We start from the raw sequence: 21,003 nt of genomic DNA on the forward strand, positions 1-21,003 counted from the left end.
ATCTCAGTACTGATACCATTTAAAGCTTACACAAAGTTAAGCCATCAAAGCAGCCAGACAGGTGGGGGGCCACACAGAGGGGCCGCCAGTTAGACAGCACTGGTCTATGGTATTTTACAGCAGCCCCTCTGGCATTTGCCAGAACTCACAGATTGCCAGTCCGGGCTTGGCAGACAGCTACAAGTAGCTGTGGTGTGGTGACATAAGCCAGCAGTTTAGCCAGTATTTACAAACAGGCTTGTTAACAAAAGTAGCAACATACTCTGTATTGTGTTAGAATTAACTCTATTTGGTCAGCTTCTCCTTTTAAAGAAGAGCTAAAGCCTAAGAATGAATACGGCTAGAAATGCTCTATTTTCCAAACTGTACTTACTGTACCAGCCCGGATCTTTTCATTGTAACCAGGTTCCCTATATACATTCATTTTTATTGATTTTATAGTTACGTGTAAATGTAATTGCTACTGACGTCAGTGTCTGTTTGTCCTTTGTCTGCACTGCCTGCCTGAATATAAAAACAATGTATCAGAAATAATTTCCCCTTTGGCCATGATTCCAGTTCCCATAATGCCTTGCACACTTCTGTTCTTCTTCTTTGCAGGTCTCCTAATCACAGATGGTGCAAGGTATTGTGGGAAATAGAGTGTTGGCTGGAGGGGAGCTTATTACTAATACTCTGTTTACGAAAGCAGTGCAGAGAATAATCACATTTCTTTTCCGCAAGGCTGTAGCTGCAGCAGTGGGCACCAATGCTGAATGAAGTACAATTAGGTCACTTGATTGAGCCCTGATGCCCATTCCTGTTGGTGCAGATCAGCAGTGAAGAATGCAGTCATTTGGCGGCGGAACGGATAAGATGCAGTTATCTATCACCTGTAGCTGGCTCTATTTAGGGACTAAACTATAGCAGTATAGCAGCATTTAGGAGGCTCTGGATGTATAAAGGTAGGTTCTGTATAGATGGCACCAAAACTGATGACAAAACATGCCCATCCATACCTTTAGTTGAGATTCCTTATGGAATGCGGCTAAGTCAGTCCTGTGCTGGACTGACTTAACAGCATTCCATAAGAAATGTGGATTGCTCAAGGACCTTAACCCCAGTCATCATTATTGCAGGGTAATAAAGAGATAATGAGAGATGCTACATCAGCAGGAATAAAGGTCAAACAAACATGAAGGATAGATTGTAGACTGTGGGAATAAGCAATAACATGACTGGTACCAAAGTATCAGAGTAGTGCAATTATAGGTAGACTTGGAAGTCTATAACAGTACATGGCAGAGCCCCAACCCTCTGGGTTCCTCTCAAATTTATCATAGAACAGGGAGGTATAGCAATGGTAATACTGCTGCTTAGCAGAATGACTCTGTTATTAAACTAAATGGAAATTATGGCTGCTGCTGCTTCACAGTATAGCACAAGAAATCCTGCTGCAGATATGATTGCAGGTTGCCATCTGTAATAGTAAATGGAAAGTAATGGTGCCATTGGCACATGGGGGGTATATCACTAGATGATCATATCCGCTTTATCCTACAGAGCTTCCCCCTGAGTGCCATACGTTTTATTCCCATGCAGTGTGGCAGGTTTTTATTTAGACAAGAAGGTTTAACTTAATGTGTTTTTTTGTTTTTTTTTTACATTACTATGTTGATTGTAGTTGCACTAGTTTGACTGCCACTTGTTTGCTTCGATTTTTTAAAAGTTGAGCTTTTTTTAGGCCATGTCCCTAATCTGCCATGGCCACCCCCAGTTAGAATGAAGCCCACCACAGACTGCAACTGACCCACATAAAAGTAGAGGATTATAAAATATGTAGTGGTATGTGAACAAATGCAAGAGATTCAGACTGGGGGGCCCTAAACTTTATGTCTTCCAGGGCCCCTTCCATATGATTTGTGAAATGTCCCAAACCTGAACTGACATGGTTACGTGGGTGCATTAAAGGTAGGGTTTGCCACATCTTTCTATTTATTTTAAGTACAAAAAAAAAGAGCAACTTTAAAATATTTTTTTTAACTTGTGTGAGTGGGAGATGCCATACCATTCCTCATCTGAGCAGCTAGTTAAATTATTTCTATCAACTCCAGCAAAACACTGGTGGTCAAATTGATGTCCAATCCAGTACAGTGCTTGCTAGGCTTTGCTTATATTTCAACACGCCATAAAAATATTATCAGGAGGACTTATTGATTTGGTTTTCAGTTGGGTTCATGTACAGTAGAACTTCCAGAAATAATACACATGTATTTTTTTTAACAGACATACCTAATTCCACAGATTAAGGAAACCGTAATAATCTGTCTTGCTGCTTGCAGGGAACGTTAACCTACCACCCCAACCCATCCCTCACCTTTTTCCATTGTGAACTGATGGGTTCTGGATCTTTGAAGGGAGCCTGTGCGACACACACTATGAGAAGCAGAGAGACATTAAGCCAGTGATCCCCAACCAGTGGCTCAGGAGCAACATGTTGCTTACTAACCCTTTGTATGTTGCTCCCAGTGCCTTCAAACAGGTGCTTATTTTTGAATTTCTGGTTAGGAGGCATAAAAACACAGTGTATTTGCCAAACAGAGCCTTCTGTAGGCTGCCAGTCAACACAGGGGCTACCAAATAGCCAAATATAGCTCTCATTGGCACCTCCAGGAACATTTTTCATGCTTGTGTTGCTCTCCAAAACTTTTGAACATTTGAAATGTGCCTTACAGGTATAAAAGGCTGGGGATTTCAGCATGACTCTGCCAGCCTAAGGGGGTGGGGAAATGATTTGTTTATACAGGTATGGGACCTATTATCCAGAATGCTCGGGACCTGGGGTTTTCAGGATAAGGGATCTACCTGTAATTTGTATCTCCATAACTTAAGTCTGCTAAAAATCATTTATATATTGAATAAACACATAAGGCTAGTTTTGCCTCCAATAAGGATTAATTATATCTTAGTTGGGATCAAGTTCAAGATTCTGTTTTATTATTACAGAGAAAAAGGAAATCATTTTTAAAAATTTAAATTACTTGCTTATAATGTAGTCTATAGGAGATGGTCTTTCCGTAATTCGGAACTTTCTGGATAACGGGTTTCCGGATAAGGGATCCCATACCTGTACTCCAAACGGGATGAACTCATCAATAAGAGTACATTTTCCCTGTACAGAAAAAGCTTTATTTTAAATTATCTCCTTGTTACACCCACACATGCCCCCCCACCCACAAAACACACAGAGTGCCAGGATAGATCCAAAGGTTTTGTTTACTCTTTAGTTAAACAGAACTATCATTTAAAGGGGCAATGTCAATGTGGTAGAATTCTGTAGTGGAAGTTTATCTATGTGAGCCTTTTTTTAGAGTTCAGTATATTTAATGCTTTGTAGCAGAAGCCAGCTAATTAACAGACCTGGAGGAGAACTGACTTCTGCTACATTGTTTCAAGAGTCACAACATACTTTTGTGACTATTGCAGTAACTTTGCACTGTCACCAATGGGGAGCTGCCGGAAAGCATTCCTTCCATTACTTTTGAAGTAATAAAAATAAAATTTTATTAGTGACAGCGCTTGATTAGACAAGGCCTGTGGGAGGTCCCCATACACGGGCAGATAAGCTGCTGAATTGGTCTGAAGGTCTCGAATTGACAGCTTAAATCTGCGTGTGTATGGCCACCTTTATGCAAGGGGCATTTCTGGCAGAAAATAAAGGTGCCCCTTGTCTTGCCTGTGTCTTGAGTTCTGTAATGAGTTCCTAATATAGAGGGTTAAACTGTAAATATGGCCATTTGATTAACTCTCATCTCCTTTTCCCACATTTCCTCGATAGAAGCAAGGAGAATAAGTGCCAAAAAATTCTTTCAATGTCACTGTTCTGTATTGTGTTTTGCAACAAACATTATTAAAATGCAGAATTTTTATACAAGCCCAGTCTATTGGAGAATGGAGTGCTGTTTACATTTGTACTGCAGCCTTGCAGAATATTTTTCCTATCCCAGATCTGCATGACAGTGCCCAAGCCCAGTGTGTATATATAGTAATGTGTCAGTATGTTGTAAGTTTGTGAATCATGTTGGCTTCAGAAGTCCTGAGATTGATTGAAATATGCCTGAATCCTGTTTAAGCCTGGTGGCACGCAGAAGATTAGTCGCCTGTGATAAATCTTCACCACTGCAGGCAACTAATCTCCACAAAATGCCTTCCCACCAGCAAGAATGTGAATCAGCGGTGGGATGGCATAGAGTTGGTTTGGTTTTCTGAAATCGTTGGAAGTTTCCTTGTGAGGCAACTAATATCCCCATGTGCCACCATCCCTTAGGAGAAAAATCCATCAAATAGGATAAAAACCCTAAGCCTGATCATGGAAGGGGGTGTGTATAGTACAGACTGATGGCGCCAATATGGACATTAAGCCCTGCCTATAGTTATCATGGTGTCCCACTGGCCTGGTAATGTTCATGTTTTGCTTGCCCATCAAGTTTGTTCTGCCTTCTGTGCAAACCCCCATAAACTCAGCACATGGTTGAGGCGTGGGAGTCCGACTTCAAGCAAGGTATGTGCATTGAGCAGACAAAGTTTTTGTCACACGCAATTGAAGACACTTGGTGCGCAGATGTTTATAAGAGTGAAGGGGCAGGTTCTCTGGGACCTGTGAGGAGCAAGCAATGGTGAATTACACTCTAATTACCCACATCATTCCTCTACCTGTAGTCATGGAACTCCATATAAATGCATAGAGAATACCACAGTGTAGCAGCAGCCTCCTAACCCCCCTAATGAGCAGGTAGCACATTGGTTGCAGCCATAGCCTTCCCCTTTTATAATCTTAGCAGGGAGTCTTAGGCTATGTGGTCTATACTTAAAAAGGTTAAGTTGAAATCAGTAATGGAAGCAGTGTAGACAGACAATTTTCAGTTGGTCTTCTTTTTCTATTCTTCTTTTAGATTTTTCCTTTCTCTGGAGTGTTTACTGCCCTATGGTATATGGCTCCTAATGCCAATTTAATGAGAAAATTATAAAGAAACAGGATATTTTTATGGTTTTGTTGGAGTACAAAGTTCTCCTCCCTATCTGCCATCTGGCATGTATCTCATGTGAATAGTTTGTTTATAGCAGCAATAAAAGAATTGCACCTCTCTCTCCCTATCTGTGTGCCTTTAACCCCTTCTTTGTTGCAGAGTTTGTTTGCTAGATACCCAGGGCTCACAGGGCAGAAAGATAGAAGCTAGGGGGCTAAGTTTCAAAAGCAGCGGCAATTGCAGTTGCACAAAAAAGGACTTAACTGACGATTTTCCTTATTGGATGGGGTAGGGCAAATGTACTGTTAGGCTACATTACTGTATTAAAGTAAATAGTACTTTATTATAAACACATTGAGCCTGTATAGAAAATCCTTTTTGCCTTTTAATAGTGTTTGTTGCAATAATCAATACAGAACAGTGACACTGAAAGAATTTTAATTTTGCTCTTGGTCCCACCCCCTTGCTTCTTTACATCAATAGTGGGAGGAGGAGATGACAGTTAATCAAATATCCATTCCGAGTTTACCTCCAATATTAGTAACTACTCCTTATCACTAAACTCGAGACACAGGCAACTATTAGTGGAAGGCAGGGGCATGTTTATTTTCATTCTGAAATGCCCCTTGTACCATTAAGGCCGCTGGCACGTGGGACGCTCCATTGCCTGACGGCAAATCTCCACTTGATGAAGCACCCAACAATACATTTTCCTTCACTTATATTGTATCGCCGTATGGAAAAAACATGCGGCGGCCCAGGGTAATCACTAAAATATACCTCCTTACACATTTTCGGCCAGTTACCAGGAATCACCACATGTAATGTGTTTTACCTGCAGTGATTCAAATGAAGGCAAAGGTATCAATCTGCATAGAAAAATCCCTCTAGCCCAGTGCTGTCCAACTGGCCACCCGCGGGCCGCATGCATAAGGCAGGCAGAGTATGGCACACACAGGCAGGGAAGGGAAGGCAAGGCAGAGTATGGCACACACAGGGTAGGGAAGGCAGAGTATGGCACACACAGGCAGGGTAGGGAAGGCAGAGTATGGCACACACCGGCAGGGTAGGGCAGGCAGAGTATGGCAAACATAGGCAGGGTAGGGAAGGCAGATTATGGCAGGTTTTTGCTGTACTACCACCATTAATATGGCTATGGTCTTGCAATAACATGGGTGTGGTTTAAAGTGGGTGTGGTTTTAAAAAGGGGAGTGGCCAAAACTAACTTCCATTATCGGCCCTTCAAAAATTCCGGCCCTCGGTACCACAGAAGTTGGACAGCACTGCTCTAGCCTATATAGAGAATGCTTAAGCAATATGGCAGCTCCCAGTCGTGTCTATTATAGAAGCAGTGTAAATGCCAAGCCTTTTTTACAGCAATAATAACCCTCCTTGCAGTTCAACTCATTCACCTTACATCAGTGGTAATTTTATCCTCTTGGCTCTAGAACAAAGAAATAATGTGCAAACTACAGAGTCAGAATTCTGAAGGTCGGTGGCTAATCCTATTGTCTAATCAAGCACTGTCATAATATTCCTTGTAAAAATAATGCAAGGAATGCCTTCCGTCAGCTCCCCATTATTGACAGTGTGAATCCTACTGAATGTCATCAGAACATGGTCAAAAAGCGATCTCCAAAAAGGTATGTTCTGACTCTTGAAATTATGTAGCAGAAGTCAGTTCTCTTCTGTGTCTGCTGGCATGCTGCTGGCTTCTTTCAGGAGTCAGAGCCAGGGGAACAGAGAATATAAATAACTTTGGAAGGATCCTACTCTTCTCTTTCTTTATTTGGTGGGGTAGCCCCCAAGTCAAGGACTTAAAAGATGCAGAACCTACAGACGAGACGATAGGGGAACAGCAGTGGATGAGGGTGTTGCTGTAAGAGGATCTGGTTTATGGTCTAAAATGTCTTGATAATTTATAAATGATGATAAATAAGAGCAGTACTCTTGGTTGTATATAGGACTGAGATGGCAGTAGTCACTGGGGGAGTGTTCTTGGCCAGTTAGGCCCAGTGTGTTTGGGCCATGAAAAACCCAGGGCCTCAAATGTACTTTATAGGCATACTGTATGATCTTTGCCAATTAGGCCTAGTGTGTTTGGGCCACAAAAAACCAAAGGCGCCAAATGTACTTTATAGACATACTCTAAATGCCCTTATAACTGTACTTGCTGCACCCAGTTTGCATACCTTACTGCACATAAATCATAAACATAAAAAAACATAAAACATCCATTTCCTGCATTTGTAGCAGAACCAGATTCCTACATGCCCAGAGAGTGAAACATCACTTTCATGCGATAAGATAGAAATTCTGATACTGGCACAGAAAAAGTAGCATTGAAAGGCTGGCTAAAGCCTGGTAGTACATTAGGTTAGGATTAATGTGCCTTATTACAGTTGGAGGGCTTAGGGGGTGGCAAATAGCTGGCCCCATACTAGAAGGGGGCCCTGTACTGATGGTGATTTGGGAGTGATATCCTGCTATATGGAGACCCTACATTGGGTTGCTTGTCCAAGGCACCTTAACTAGTAAAGGCTGCAGTGCCCATAGGTAATGCAGCAGTAACGGGTAGACAAAGATAGGGGTGACGGCTGGTAGTAAGGGTCACTGGTCCCAAAACAGGCTTTTTCCGCCTTTGATCCCATACCTCTGAATGGTAGTTTATGGCTTTTTGATGGTAGTGGCAGGATGTGGGGTTGTAAGGTGCAGTTTTACTAGTTAGACCCATGTAGTTCTGTATCTTTCAGATCTTGGCTACCCCTCTTCCTGCTGTCAGTGACATTGCACATGCTCAGTGTGCTTTTAGCTGCCATAAGTACTTATATGTGTATCAAAGCCATAAGATTGGGGCTAGACAGACACTGCTTGAGGATACATATCTCTGGAGGCCAGGCCTTCTGTATTTCCAAGCCAGTACAGGTATGGGACCCATTATCCAGAAAGTTCCGGGAATTATGGGAAGGTCATCTCCCATAGACTCCATGTTAATTAAATAATTCAGATTTTTAAAAATTATTTATTTTTCTTTGTAATAATAAAACAGTACCTTGTACTTGATCCCAACTAAGATATAATTAATCCTTATTGTAGGCAAACAATCCTATTGGGTTTATTTAATGTTTAAATGATTTTTAGTAGACTTAAGGTATGGAGATCCTAATTACAGAAAGATCCCTTATTCAGAAAACCCTAGGTCCCAAGCATTCTGGATAACAGGTGCCATACCTGTATAGTTGCCCTGTACACAAGATACAGAATATCTTGGCTAATGCCCTGAGACTTTAGTTGCCCTCATGCAGTACCTACTTGTAGTTTTAGTCAAACATCAGCATAAGGCATTTCTTTTAGAATACAGAGGTCATCACAGCTACCTAAAGAGCAGGAGACATAATGTGGGTCTAAAGTGATCCCTAAAGTGGCCTGGGACAATCCCACCTCAGAAGATGGTGCCATATTTTGCACAGGCACCCCCTCCTAGCATGAAGGGCGTTGCTTGTGGCAGAACAGCTAGAACTGTGACCGCACACTTATCCTACAATTTGCTTATTCCTCAAATAGAAAGGGTTTCCTGGTGTGTTAGCGTAACGCCTTGTGTACCAAGCTGGTAAAGGAGGGCACTTGATAGTACAGCGTCAGTTACTTCTGTGCAGCCCACCAATATCTGAACATGAATCAATATAGGTAGAAAAAAGGGACTTTAATCCAAAATAACACATTTGATATATATGTCACGTGGGTGAGGTAATATATATAGGGCCACAGACAACCCAGCCATTGAATCAGGGGGCTGGCGAGCAAATAATGCAGCAGCTCTATAAAATAAGATTTTACTAACATTGCTAATGGCTGATTAGCAATGTGCATAGCATGTCATGGGTCAGTTATTTTCTGATCTAATTATCTATCCCTTAGCAATTGCACTAACTGCTTTTACTCTCTCTGCCCTGCCTCTGGTCCTTTAAATGCTGCTTATTAACCCCTTCTGCAATGGATTCTATTAACCTCCCCATACTTACAGTATGCTGAGTGCTCCTATAAACACCTTACTGGTTGTGTATATGACCCTGTTGTAATTCTGTGCCTGATTGGCTACTGGCCTCGGCCCTCGCACTGCTCACTTATTGTACCAATATATCACATTTACTTACACACAGACCCACACCACACATTTTCTACAACAGTGTTCCAGGCAACAGCATCATTTTTTTTAAGTGGGCCCCTACATTCAGTTACGCAGCACCGTACATTGCTCTGAAGGGGTTAAACTCTCTCTGCCAAGATCTGTGAGCAGGAATTTCTAGACTGTACGATTTTTTTTCCCTGTGGAATAAGTCAATTACACCACAAAAATGTCCCTAGTAAATGGAAACACATTGCGAGATCAGAGGCCTGGGGTGTAGATGTGCCCAGTGCGCGTGCTTCCTAAATCTTTGTCAACAGCTTGTGATCTATGGAAGAATCCAAATGCAAATGGTACTACCTGTACTTAGTATTCACTTTACCTTATTTTGCCTCTTTTTAAAGGCCTCGTTTCAATGCATGCGGAATATGCTCTGTTGGTCACCAGTTCACAAAAGGACATTGCTAAAGTAGAGAAAGGGCAATAAAGTTAATAAAGGGAATGTAGGAATACTGTTATAAATATAAGCTGGCCATGCTAGTTGTACTTAAAGGGGAAGTAAGACTTGTTATGGGCATATATATATATATGTATATAGGCCATGTCTTGCTAACTTACACAGGGAACTCCCAGTATCACTCATGTATTATAAGGGATAATGTACCCCCTACTGTAAATTATAAGGATATGAGAAGAAACACTGAGGAGTATTGTGACTGTATGAAGGTACAAGACTGCAGGCTACATATACAGGTCAAGGAAAATTCGTTTTTAATGAGCCATGTGATACAAGGGACATCACAAAGCGGAGATTATAACTGATGATGTCACTAAGTGCCATTAAAGTATATGGTTTCCTGGCTATTCATGGCTTTTGTATATTATAGAGCTTTGGGCGACATCATTTCTAGACTAACCCTTTGTCATTATCTATCTCACCTTTACACATTATTTCTTTGGAACAAGAATCATTGTAGTGAAGTTAAAGGGGACACCACCCAAAGACTGTTTTGGACAGATACTGCTTTTGATAGCAATTGCATTTGCAAATAACTTTAAAACCAATGGAAATAATTTATTAGTGTATATTGGAAAGGTGCTTAGAACAATATTTTCTTTCACTACACTGTACAAAAGTAGTTTTTGGGTTGTGTAGGGCCACTTTAAAGGGGTGGTTTACCTTTCAGTTAACTTTTGGTATGTCATAGAATGTACTGTTACCCTGTTCTGGTAAAAGTTGTTCATAGACATAAAAGTTGTGTGTTTGCTACAGTAACACTACTATAGTTTATATAAATAAGTTGCTTTGTAGCCATGGGGGCAGCCATTTAAGCTGGAAAAAAGGAGAAAGGGCACAGGTTACATAGCAGATAACAGATAAGTTCTGTAGATCACAATGGTGTTTAACTGTTATCTGCAATGTAACCCGTAAATGGCTGCCCCATTGGCTAGACAGCGGCTTTGTTTACATAAACTATAGTAGTGTTGTACCAGTTATTCCAGTGCAGGGCAACAGTACATTATATTGTAATTACTTTTATACACTTGCATCTTTTGGTGTTACTGTTCCTTTAGGGCCGTGGCAGACGGGGAAACAAATCTCCCTTGTCGCGGGCGACTAATTTCCCCGATATGCCATCCCACTGGCTAGAATGTAAATCGCCGGTGGGATGGCATATGTGGCGCCGCAATCGCCAAAGTTTCCTCTCAAGGCAACTTTGGCGATTTCGGCAAATCGCTGCGCCGCGATTTACATTGTAGCCGGTGGGATGGCATTGCGGGGAGATTAGTCCCCGTCTGTCACGGTCCTTAAGGCTACAGTTTTATTGTTAGTGTTACTTTTTATTACTTTATGTTCTGTTTAGGTCCTCTCTTATAAATATATCAGTCTCTCATTCAAACCAAGGCCTGGTTGCTAAGGTAATTTGGACCCTAGCAACCAGATAACTGCTGAAATTCCAAACTGGAGCGTTGCTGAACAAAAAGTGAAATAATTACAAAACCACAAATAATAAAAAATGAAGACCAATTGCAAATTGTTTCAGAATATTACTCTCTGCACCATATTAAAGTTTAACTCAAAGGTGAACAGCATATGTGTGTGGTGGGCCTAGTCACTGTCAGTGTTTGCAATAAACACGTAGGCACAGCACTTCCCTTGCTTTCCTATAGGAATGGGTGTCAGCGACCACAGCCATTTTGACCACTCTGGTAGGTGGGTATAATGCTTGGCACTGCCCTGCATTCTAGAGTATTATACATAAAATAAACCAGTGTTCCCCAACCAGTGACTCGTGAGCAACATGTTGCTCCTCAACCCCTTGGATGTTGGTTTCCGTAGCCTCAAAGCAGGTGCTTATTTTTGAATTTCTGGTAAGGAGGCAAGTTTTTGGTTGCATAGTATAATGCCAAACAGAGCCTTCTGTAGGCTGCCAGTCCACATAAAGGCTATAAAGTAGCCAATTATAGCTCTTATTGGCACCCCCAGGAACCTTTTTCATGCTTGTGTTGCTCCCTAACACTTTTTCCCTTTAAATGTGGCTCACGGATATAGAAGGTTGGGGATCCCTGAAATAGACAATGCATTTATTCTTTATGTGATCTGAGGGGCATTAAAGGAGAAGGATAGGTGAAATTGCTCGGGAGGCCAGTTAGTCACATCCCCAGTGATTGGATTTACTAACCTGATACCCCAGGCCGGTACCTGCCCTGGCTCAGGGGTCTTCTCTGCAAGCACCACAGGGCATTGTATTCTGCCCATTCTTCAGGGAGCAATGCATTTATTTGTGTATGTTTTTCTTTGAATTAGCTCCAAACAGAAAAATCACCCTTTGCCTATAAAGGACCAAGAGGTTGCTATGCTTCCAGCTCCCAGTGGTGACCATGCGTGGCAAGGAAGAGGATGAGACTTATTTATTATGACAAGGCTTCTGTTTAATTACAGTAGAGAGGAACGTTCCATGGAAGCGTCTCACTTGGCTGGAGGCAGCTGTTCTTGCAGGTGTTTCCAGGCTTAATATTTGGCTATAGGGTCACGGGCCGCCCAATTATCCCTCGTTTCCCTTCTACATTTAAAAGGCAAACACGTTAGGGTTATTTTCCTTTATCTGCTCTTAAGCCATGACTCATGAAATCTTCTGCATATACAGGTATGGGATCCCTTATGCGGAAATCCGTTGTCCAGAAAATTCCAAATTACGGAATAGCCATCTCCATAGACTCCATTATAAGTAAATAATTCTAATTCTTAAAAATGATTTCCTATTTCTCAGTAATAATAAAACAGTACCTTGTACTTGATCCCAACTAAGATATAATTACCCCTTATTGGGGCAGAACAGCCCTATTGGGTTTATTTAATGGTTAAATGATTCCCTTTTCTCTGTAATAATAAAACAGTACCTGTACTTGATCCCAACTAAGATATAATTACCCCTTATTGGGGCAGAACAGCCCTATTGGGTTTATTTCATGGTTAAATGATTCCCTTTTCTCTGTAATAATAAAACAGTACCTGTACTTGATCCCAACTAAGATATAATTAATCCTTATTGGGGCAGAACAGCCCTATTGGGTTTATTTCATGGTTAAATGATTCCCTTTTCTCTGTAATAATAAAACAGTACCTGTACTTGATCCCAACTAAGATATAATTAATCCTTATTGAAAAAAAAAACAATCTTACTGTGTTTATTCAATATTTAAATTATTTTTAGCAGATGTAAGTTATGGAGATCCAAATTACAGAAAGATCCCTTAACTGGAAAACCCCAGGTCCCGAGCATTCTGGAGAACAGGTCCCATAGTTACTAAGATAATTGGGACCCTAGCAACCAGGAGGGGTAGCTGCACAACAGTAGGATTCTGCAATTTAAAGGGGCAGTTTACTTTTACCAGTTGCATACTTTTGAAATTGTATGGCACAAACAATGACTGTTTTCTGTGCAACTTTTTGTACATCCGGTTAAAATGTAAAGTCCTGTTTGTCTGGGAGGGTAATGCCCAGCCAACTATTAATCCATTAATTTCCAGTCTATTAATCCACTCCCTTAGCCCCCCACCAGCCCAATACATACTTGCTGTCTATGCCACCTTACAGCAGCCCATCTGGCATTTGCCAGAATCTACAGACTGCCAGTCTGGGCCTGGGCAGGGTCTTGCCAGGGGATACCCATGTACCACCCACTTCTGTATGTAGCACTGCTAATCACTTAGTTCCCAGTTATTGCGCTTTGCAAACTACCTTCATTTTTTAAATGTACTTTTGTGTGCATGTTATTGTTTTTTGGTCTGCAATATGTATAAAATACTATAAGCTTTTCCCCAGGTAAGACTTGCGTAAGAATTCCGTGCACCTGCCCAACAGCGCAGCATCTTCCCTTGGGGATGGATTCTGAGAATTAGCAGCGCCTGGGGCGAGGGCAGATAGGAACGGAAAAGGTTTCTAAGAAACAAATTCATTACTGAACAACAGGGATTTCGTACATCTTTCCTTACAGCCTGAAGCATTCTCGACCAATCAGTAGCCAAGGACACAGCCCTATTAGCTGGATTAGAATCAGGCTCAGACTGTCACTATTTATTAGACTGGTGGGGTGCTGTTTGGGCCTTGGTGTCATTAAAATGCCAGGGTGTAATTTGAATCCCAGTTAAGACCTACTCTGTCATGATGGAGATAATGCTCCAGGTTTTTGTTAGGCCTAAATTCCTCTTTGCACTAAATGATAACATGAATTAAAGTCTCAAAAAAAGAATTTATCATTATCTCCCTCTTGACATGGGGTTGGTTGACAGCTCTGCAGGCGGTTGATGTGCACCTTATCCAGTGGGTGTCAACGTATCACTACAGGCATGCAGGTTAGTATTGTGCTTTCCATAGAATCTATAGCTACTGTTACACATGGTTCCTGCCCTCACCTTACAGACTCATACCACAGGAATGGGAGGCACCTAAGAATGAGCATAGCAAAGGAGTGATTTTTTCTTTTCTTCCAATTTGCTTTCGTACGTGGCACACCCCAGTACAGGATGGGAGAGTCTCCAAACACTCCACGGCTCTGCATTTCCTACACCCTATGTGGCAATCTGATGAAATTGCTCTCATTGTAACTCCCCACTCACTGCCTCGCAAGTCTGTCCCTAGAATCTCAGTGTTCCTAATATCCTACAATATACAGAACTTGATACTGCCCTAGGCACGCTTGCCCGCCCCTTCTCCTACCCAGTTGATACATATGCAGCGCATTCTACCTCTCCTCCAGCTTGGTGGCACTGTGGTGGCCTGGGATAATTATATATATATATTAATTTATAGACACCTGTGTGTTTCTCCCTTAAAGTTTCGGCTGCAGACAATGGGCCCTTGTATGCTGTTAATGGAGGAATAGCTGGGCATCCACCCATGCACTGGGCGCACCAATTTAGTCCTCATCCAATTTTTATAACTTAAATATAGAAATGCATATTGTTACATAGATCCCCCCTCCACATATCCCCTCTAACAATGTTACTTTTTATCCTACAAAAGACAATAAAAAAATGTGATCTAACCAAGGAATGTGAATCCTACAACCCTTCCTCTGTTGCTGTTTATGGTGGCCCTTTAATGTACTGAATATACTTCTAGCCGTAGACAAGGGTTGTCCAACTCTAATCCCTGGGCAGATGTGGCCCTCCAGGATATATTTACAGCACCCAATGATTCTGGGGTATGATATTGTCAGTTTGATATAATCCAGCCTCTGGACTCACCGCCTGGAAAAAGATGCAAAGTACTGTTTAGACAATTATTATAAATATAATAGGTACAAATTTAAAGTAGAACTATAGGCAAAATCACTGGGGGTGGATGTAGTGGGTCAACTATTTTTCATACCACACATACATGAGTCAGATTGTAATCTGATTGCTAGGGATCCATTTACCCTAGCAACCAGGCATTGGCTTGAATGATGGGCTAAAAGACAGCAGCAGTTTTCAAAGCGGGGGTCCCCAACCACCGGGCTGGGGACCAGTGCTGGGCCGTGGGCTGTGCTGAACTGGGCCACCTCTGGTCCCAATTACCTGTGATCCCAACTCCATGACAACAGCCATGCGAAGCCCAGGAAGCTTTCTAGTGATCGCAAAAAGGACCAAAGTACTTAAAGCTACATATTAAATGTCGGGGGATGTCACCACTTAGGTGGGAGTAACAAGAGCAGAGGGGCTGGGTGCATCTAGTTGCTGATTTTGTATTAGGATGAGCTGTATTTTACCCACCAACCCTGGTCCTCAGAAAAATTGTCTTGCTTGAAACCGGTCCGTGGTGCAAAAAAGGTTGGAGACCACTGTTCTAAAGACAACAACCCCAAGGCGACCATATAATGGCACAAAGTCGCAGGCCAACTGCTTGAATACAGGTCTTGGACATTCAAGGTGACTTCTAACTTCTTCATATTTTTTAGTAGAGGGTACATTTTTAAAATACATACACATGTCATGTGACACAATTGACATTACTATGCACCATATATATGAATATATTTTACTGGTTATTCATGGCTCTGGTATATCTACAATATTTTGTATATGTACAAAATAGTAACAAGTAATCTCAGAATGAACCTGCTCTAGTTGCCAGAAGTTGCTCACTCAGCAATTCAAAATAGAAAAAGACCAATTGCAAATTTTCTTAGAAAATGAGTGTTGTGCTATAAATGAATGTTGAGACAAAGTTCCCTTTGGATTGTTTATAAGCCTTTCAGGATGTGGATGTCTGGTTCAAAGGGGTGAGGTGGCAAGCGCTGGTGCCTTCTGTGGGCCCCTGTGCGTACGGGGCGTTTGCTGAATAAAGAGGCATTATCCCATGGTGGGGAAGTGAGGGGGCGAGGGACCTATATATAGCTGTGCTTCCTGCCCGCTTGCACTGTGACTAACCACTGAGTAAGCGGGAGGATTGCCACTCACATTCCAGCCATGAACGTGGGGCTGTGCCGTTTATATAACCGTCTCCTGGCAGCTTGCAATCTGATCCTCCATGTGGGAGTTTATATAGTGCAGCTCTAGGCCATGGAGGGCTGCAGGGCTGAAATATGCCCTTTTTTTCTAACTGAGCGAGTCAGGGCAGCCTACATTATATGCAATAATATTTACTTTCACTCTACAGGCCATTTAACTCAAGCAAGAACACCCTGCCCCATTCCAGCTGCTTCTGAATCACAGCCGTAGTAGTAGTTACAACAGGGCTGCCTTGCACCCACTGGTGCCCATGATGACTAAATGCCTTTTGGGTACAAAACGCGTAGGGAATTTTTTTTTAATTTAAATTTAATAAAGAGGATTTTTACGTTTATTTTTGTGGCCCTGTGGACTCCTAGAGTGCCTGGAGGCCCCCTTTTTATCTTATTGCGCCCACTGGTGCTGCCTTCTACACGTATGTGCACCCAGCACAGCCAGACCCTGGATGAAAGTGCTTTTTAAATGAGCAACCACTACCTCTAGTGTCTGTTCAGCTACCCACAGTGTACTGGGAAATACAGGCAGGTTACAGAGCTGTCATCAACCCCATGTCATGTAGGAGATGATGATCCAGTCCAGGATTTTTAGGCCTGAATTCCTCTTTGAACTAAATGATAACATAAAATAAGGTCTCCAAAACGTCTGGAGTGGATCATTATCTCCCTCATGGCGCTGGTTGACAGCTCTGGAACCCCATGTCTCACAAGTGTTGCCAATTACAGTACACCAGCCTCTTGTAGGTGTTGGAAAATTGACCACCGATCTTGTAGTTTTGTGATTGGTTGGAATGGCCAGATCTCCTTGTGTGTGTCCAGCATAAACCTTGGAGGAAAGCAGAAAAATGATCAATTGATTAAGAAACTAAGCTTGGGTAAACCTTGTTGTGAGAGCTCCCTCTTGTGGTAGATTGTATTATTTCAGGTATGTGTCAATAATTAAACTCTGGTTTTTGGTCACCCAGGTCAATGACCCTAGTGACCAGAAAGCGTTTTAAATTTGATATTGGAAAAAAAGCCAGAATAGGAGGGTAAATAGTAAAACATAAAAATTTAAGTACGAGCTGCAATATTTCTCCATTTCTCAAAATCACTGTGACATCTTGAATATAAGGACATAACTTGTAATCAGCCTCCACTCTGTTATGATGCCTGATATCTGATAAGACCAGGAGCATATTGTTTCTTAAACTGGGAGAGAGCTAGAATAACTTTGATGCCTTTATATTGTTTTAAAAATGTATTGCCCTTATACATTCTAAAGCGAAGATATTTTAGTGGCTGTTTAATAGCTTCTACTTTAAATAATTCAGACTGGAAAATCATTCAAAAGCTCCCCTCAGGTGGGATTTCAGAGTTGCACCCCCGCTAATGACAAGCAATGCATAGTGAGAAGTCGCCTCGTTTTGTCTTGTGACCCCCTGATTTCTGTTTTACCCATTTCTTTCAGGTTTGAGAAGGGCCGAATATACACATTTATTGGGGAGGTGGTGGTGTCAGTAAATCCATACAAGAACCTGCCTATCTATGGGAGAGATACCATCGAGCAGTATAAAGGGAGGGAGCTGTATGAGAGGCCACCCCATCTTTTTTCCATTGCAGATGCAGCCTACAAAGCTATGAAAAGACGGTGCAAGGACACGTGTATAGTAATATCAGGTGCGTATGTAACCTGTGGGCCTCCTTCCTGGAGCCTTGGTCCCTTACTAGTTACATAGCACTTAGGCTGTTGGACATACTGTGTATTGCTGCTTACATGGTATCTGTCAGTTTGGCCAGTGGCCCAAGGAGGGGCATATAACAGAGGGATGGTGTGTATGTGTGGAATCGTTAATAGATTTATATATACACAGATATGTAGGCGCTTAAGGTTCCACATGGGTTTGACACAGGTTACTAGCCAGTCAAGGGTCTGGCAATAAGCAGCTTGCCATCCATCCATGTTGTCCCATTCTCTCTTTTTATTTTTGTACTGTATATTCTAGGGGAGAGCGGAGCTGGCAAGACAGAAGCCAGCAAGTACATCATGCAATACATTGCTGCAATCACTAACCCCAGCCAGAGAGCAGAGGTGGAGAGGTAAGGGTCATTTCCTTCAAATACCTCCATAGTACCCCCTGCAGGCCTCATGTAAACGGGGCTTTATGTGGTTGCTACAGGTTAATAGACCTGGAGCTCATTCCACCATAAGGTATTTGCACTGCCCTATTTAGCATTTTCTGAGGCGCATTAACCATTTCCTCTATTGCAGGGTGAAAAACATGCTGCTGAAATCCAACTGCGTCCTGGAGGCTTTTGGAAATGCCAAGACAAATCGAAACGACAACTCCAGTCGCTTTGGGAAATATATGGATATAAACTTTGACTTCAAGGGAGACCCCATCGGTGGCCACATCAGTAACTATTTACTGGAGAAGGTGATGAGGGAGAATGGAATCTTATTCTGAACTCTGACAGTAATGTCCAACTAGCATCTGACTAATTGCAATTGCTTGAAGTCACACACAGCATTTTCTCTGCATGTCAGTGGATGAGCCCATTGACTGACTAGTTTGACTGCAGGTCCCCACCTATTAAACAGTATAATTTTTGCAGACAACATTCCATCAGGCTTAGCAGGATAAGAGCACTTACCAGAAATACTTTTGATTGGCTGACATATTAGAATAGGTTCTGCCAATCATCTTGTGCAAACACACTTAACTCTGGCAAAGGTTTAATGCATGACACTAGTAAAAGTGAAGTGCTGATTGGTTGCTGCTAAATCAGGACAATGCATGTTACACTGTAACCTTCCTAGATGCTTTCTTGAGCTCTTATTTATGTCTAACTGTAGTTCTTTTAGGGGGGCTGCTGGTTGGCCATGCCTATTTCATTTTCTGTTCTTTTCTTCCTGCTTTAGTCTCGTGTTATTGTACAGCAACTGGGCGAGAGGAACTTCCACTCCTTTTATCAGGTTAGTCATGAGATTTTGGGGTTTAGAATACTTTTCTTCCATGGTATAATGGAGCTGGTGATATAACCCTGGCGCATAATAGCCACATGCATTACAGCAGAATGTGATAGTACTGTATGCAAGCCTTGTTGCTTTGGGTCAAGTATCACATCTGGCCTACACAGCCGTGCACAGAATAGTTATATTAGTGCTGCTTTTATATATCTTACATCCCTCTTCCTTATTCTTGGCCTTTCTTCTCTCCATGCCTACTGTCACTCCCATCCTGGACAACTCTATTTAGTTTTCTGCCAACATTAGGCTAATGTCCCACGTAGCAAATTAGCCGCCCGCAATAGATCTCTGCTTCCACAGACAACTAACCGCTCCAAAATGGGCTTCCACTGGCAACTATAGAAATCACCGGTGGAAAGGCCTACGCATTATTTCAGCTTTCAGAAGTTGCGTGAATTTTCCTCCTGCCGGCAACTTTGTGTGACTTTAGAAAGCCATAGTGATGCGTAGACCTTTCCACCGGTGACTCCTATTGTTGCTGGTGGAAAGGCATTTCGGAGTAGTTAGCCTGTGATCTACTACAGGCAACTAGCTCACTTCGTGGGACATTAGCCTTATTCTCCCACCTGCACTCTTTTCCTCCCTGACTTCCTTCTTTGCTCTAGCTTTCTTTGTCTCTTCCTCTACCCAATTTTGCCAACTCTCAATCACCCTCTGCTTTCTTTTTTGGCCTGTTACACCTCTAGCTCTCACTTTGCCTACCTTCTCTCACCTGCTGCTCTCTTTCTTCATGCCAGAACAGTGCTATCAGTCACCATCTGACTACTTTGCCCTGTATCCCCTGTCTGCCTACTAAAATCATTCTTCTGTCTCTTCTTCTCTGTTTCCCTTTTTACCTCGCCTCTCTGGGTCAGCTAGCAGGCAGATATGAAGAATACTTAGTGGACATGGAGGTGTCAGTAAGGATTGTACACATGCCATTGGTGCAGCAGAGACATGAGATTAAGGATGAAGAGTATGAAAGAAGAAGGAATTGGTCTGCAGCTCAGCCTTTGGCTCTTGTTTATTTGGAGAAGGATAAATAGAAAGTGACAAATCCACTGATACCACGTGTACAGGAAATAGCCTTGAGCATCTGTGCATGTCATCTTGCAGCAAGTCACTGCATGTGTGGGTGGATGGCATTAGTTCTCTACCATACATCATGCCACAGAAATAAAAATAGTAATAGGGTGTGCATGTAAAATCAGGTGAGATAATGGCAGCATATCCTGTCCTGACAGGGTGGAGGGAGGGCTGGGGTTAGCTGGAGGGATGACAGCATTTAGATAGCTTTCCTAGCTAAGCTACCTGCTAGGATAGGCACACCATTTAGTGGCAGTGGCACAATATTTGCAACTGTCCCTTTAGGTATAGAGCTATGGAAGCTTTTGTTCATTTTGCCAAGTAAATTCCACCATTTGCACTTAAGGGTTACTATTACAGCTTCCCATGATATTCACTTAGGATATTGGATAATATTCACTTAGGATAATGATGTTATGATTCTCCTTCAGATGATTCTAGGTGCCCCCGAACAGACCCTTCGCTCCCTCCACCTCCAGAAAGATATTTCTTTGTATGCCTACACCCGCTCTCTCGCACAGCTCAAGGTAAGTATCTATCATCAATGAAAGTCCAGCAATAATCAAATGAGACCCAACGGGCAGTGTATTGAGGGGGTGGTCGCAGTGGGCACCAGAAACATACTCTTTCTCTTACAGGTGTCTGTGGGACACAGGGACCATGGGTATAGTATCTACCAGCAGGAGGCAGGACACTAGAGAGGAAGAAGAGGAAGAAGCCCCTCCTCCCTGGTACTATACCCCCTTTCACTTCCTTAGTGAGCCAGTTTTTTCTAGTGTCCTCAGGAGACAGGATCTACAGCTC

General features: G+C 42.3%; 1 protein-coding gene across 3 annotated transcripts in view; it reads left to right on the forward strand.

Annotated features, from left to right (window-relative positions):
• myo1d (myosin ID) overlaps window positions 1–21,003 on the forward strand; it is a 93,281-nt gene that overhangs the window by 49,983 nt on the left and 22,295 nt on the right. For all 3 annotated transcript variants that reach the window (XM_031894864.1, XM_002935516.5, XM_004918596.4), the window contains exons 2-6: window positions 17,575–17,783; window positions 18,110–18,203; window positions 18,376–18,541; window positions 19,027–19,080; window positions 20,631–20,726. In XM_031894864.1, the coding sequence (XP_031750724.1) occupies window positions 17,575–17,783; window positions 18,110–18,203; window positions 18,376–18,541; window positions 19,027–19,080; window positions 20,631–20,726 (619 nt within the window). The remainder of the gene's footprint in view (window positions 1–17,574; window positions 17,784–18,109; window positions 18,204–18,375; window positions 18,542–19,026; window positions 19,081–20,630; window positions 20,727–21,003) is intronic.

The sequence above is a fragment of the Xenopus tropicalis genome, chromosome 10 (genome assembly GCF_000004195.4).
Source record: "Xenopus tropicalis strain Nigerian chromosome 10, UCB_Xtro_10.0, whole genome shotgun sequence".
NCBI lineage: Eukaryota > Metazoa > Chordata > Amphibia > Anura > Pipidae > Xenopus > Xenopus tropicalis.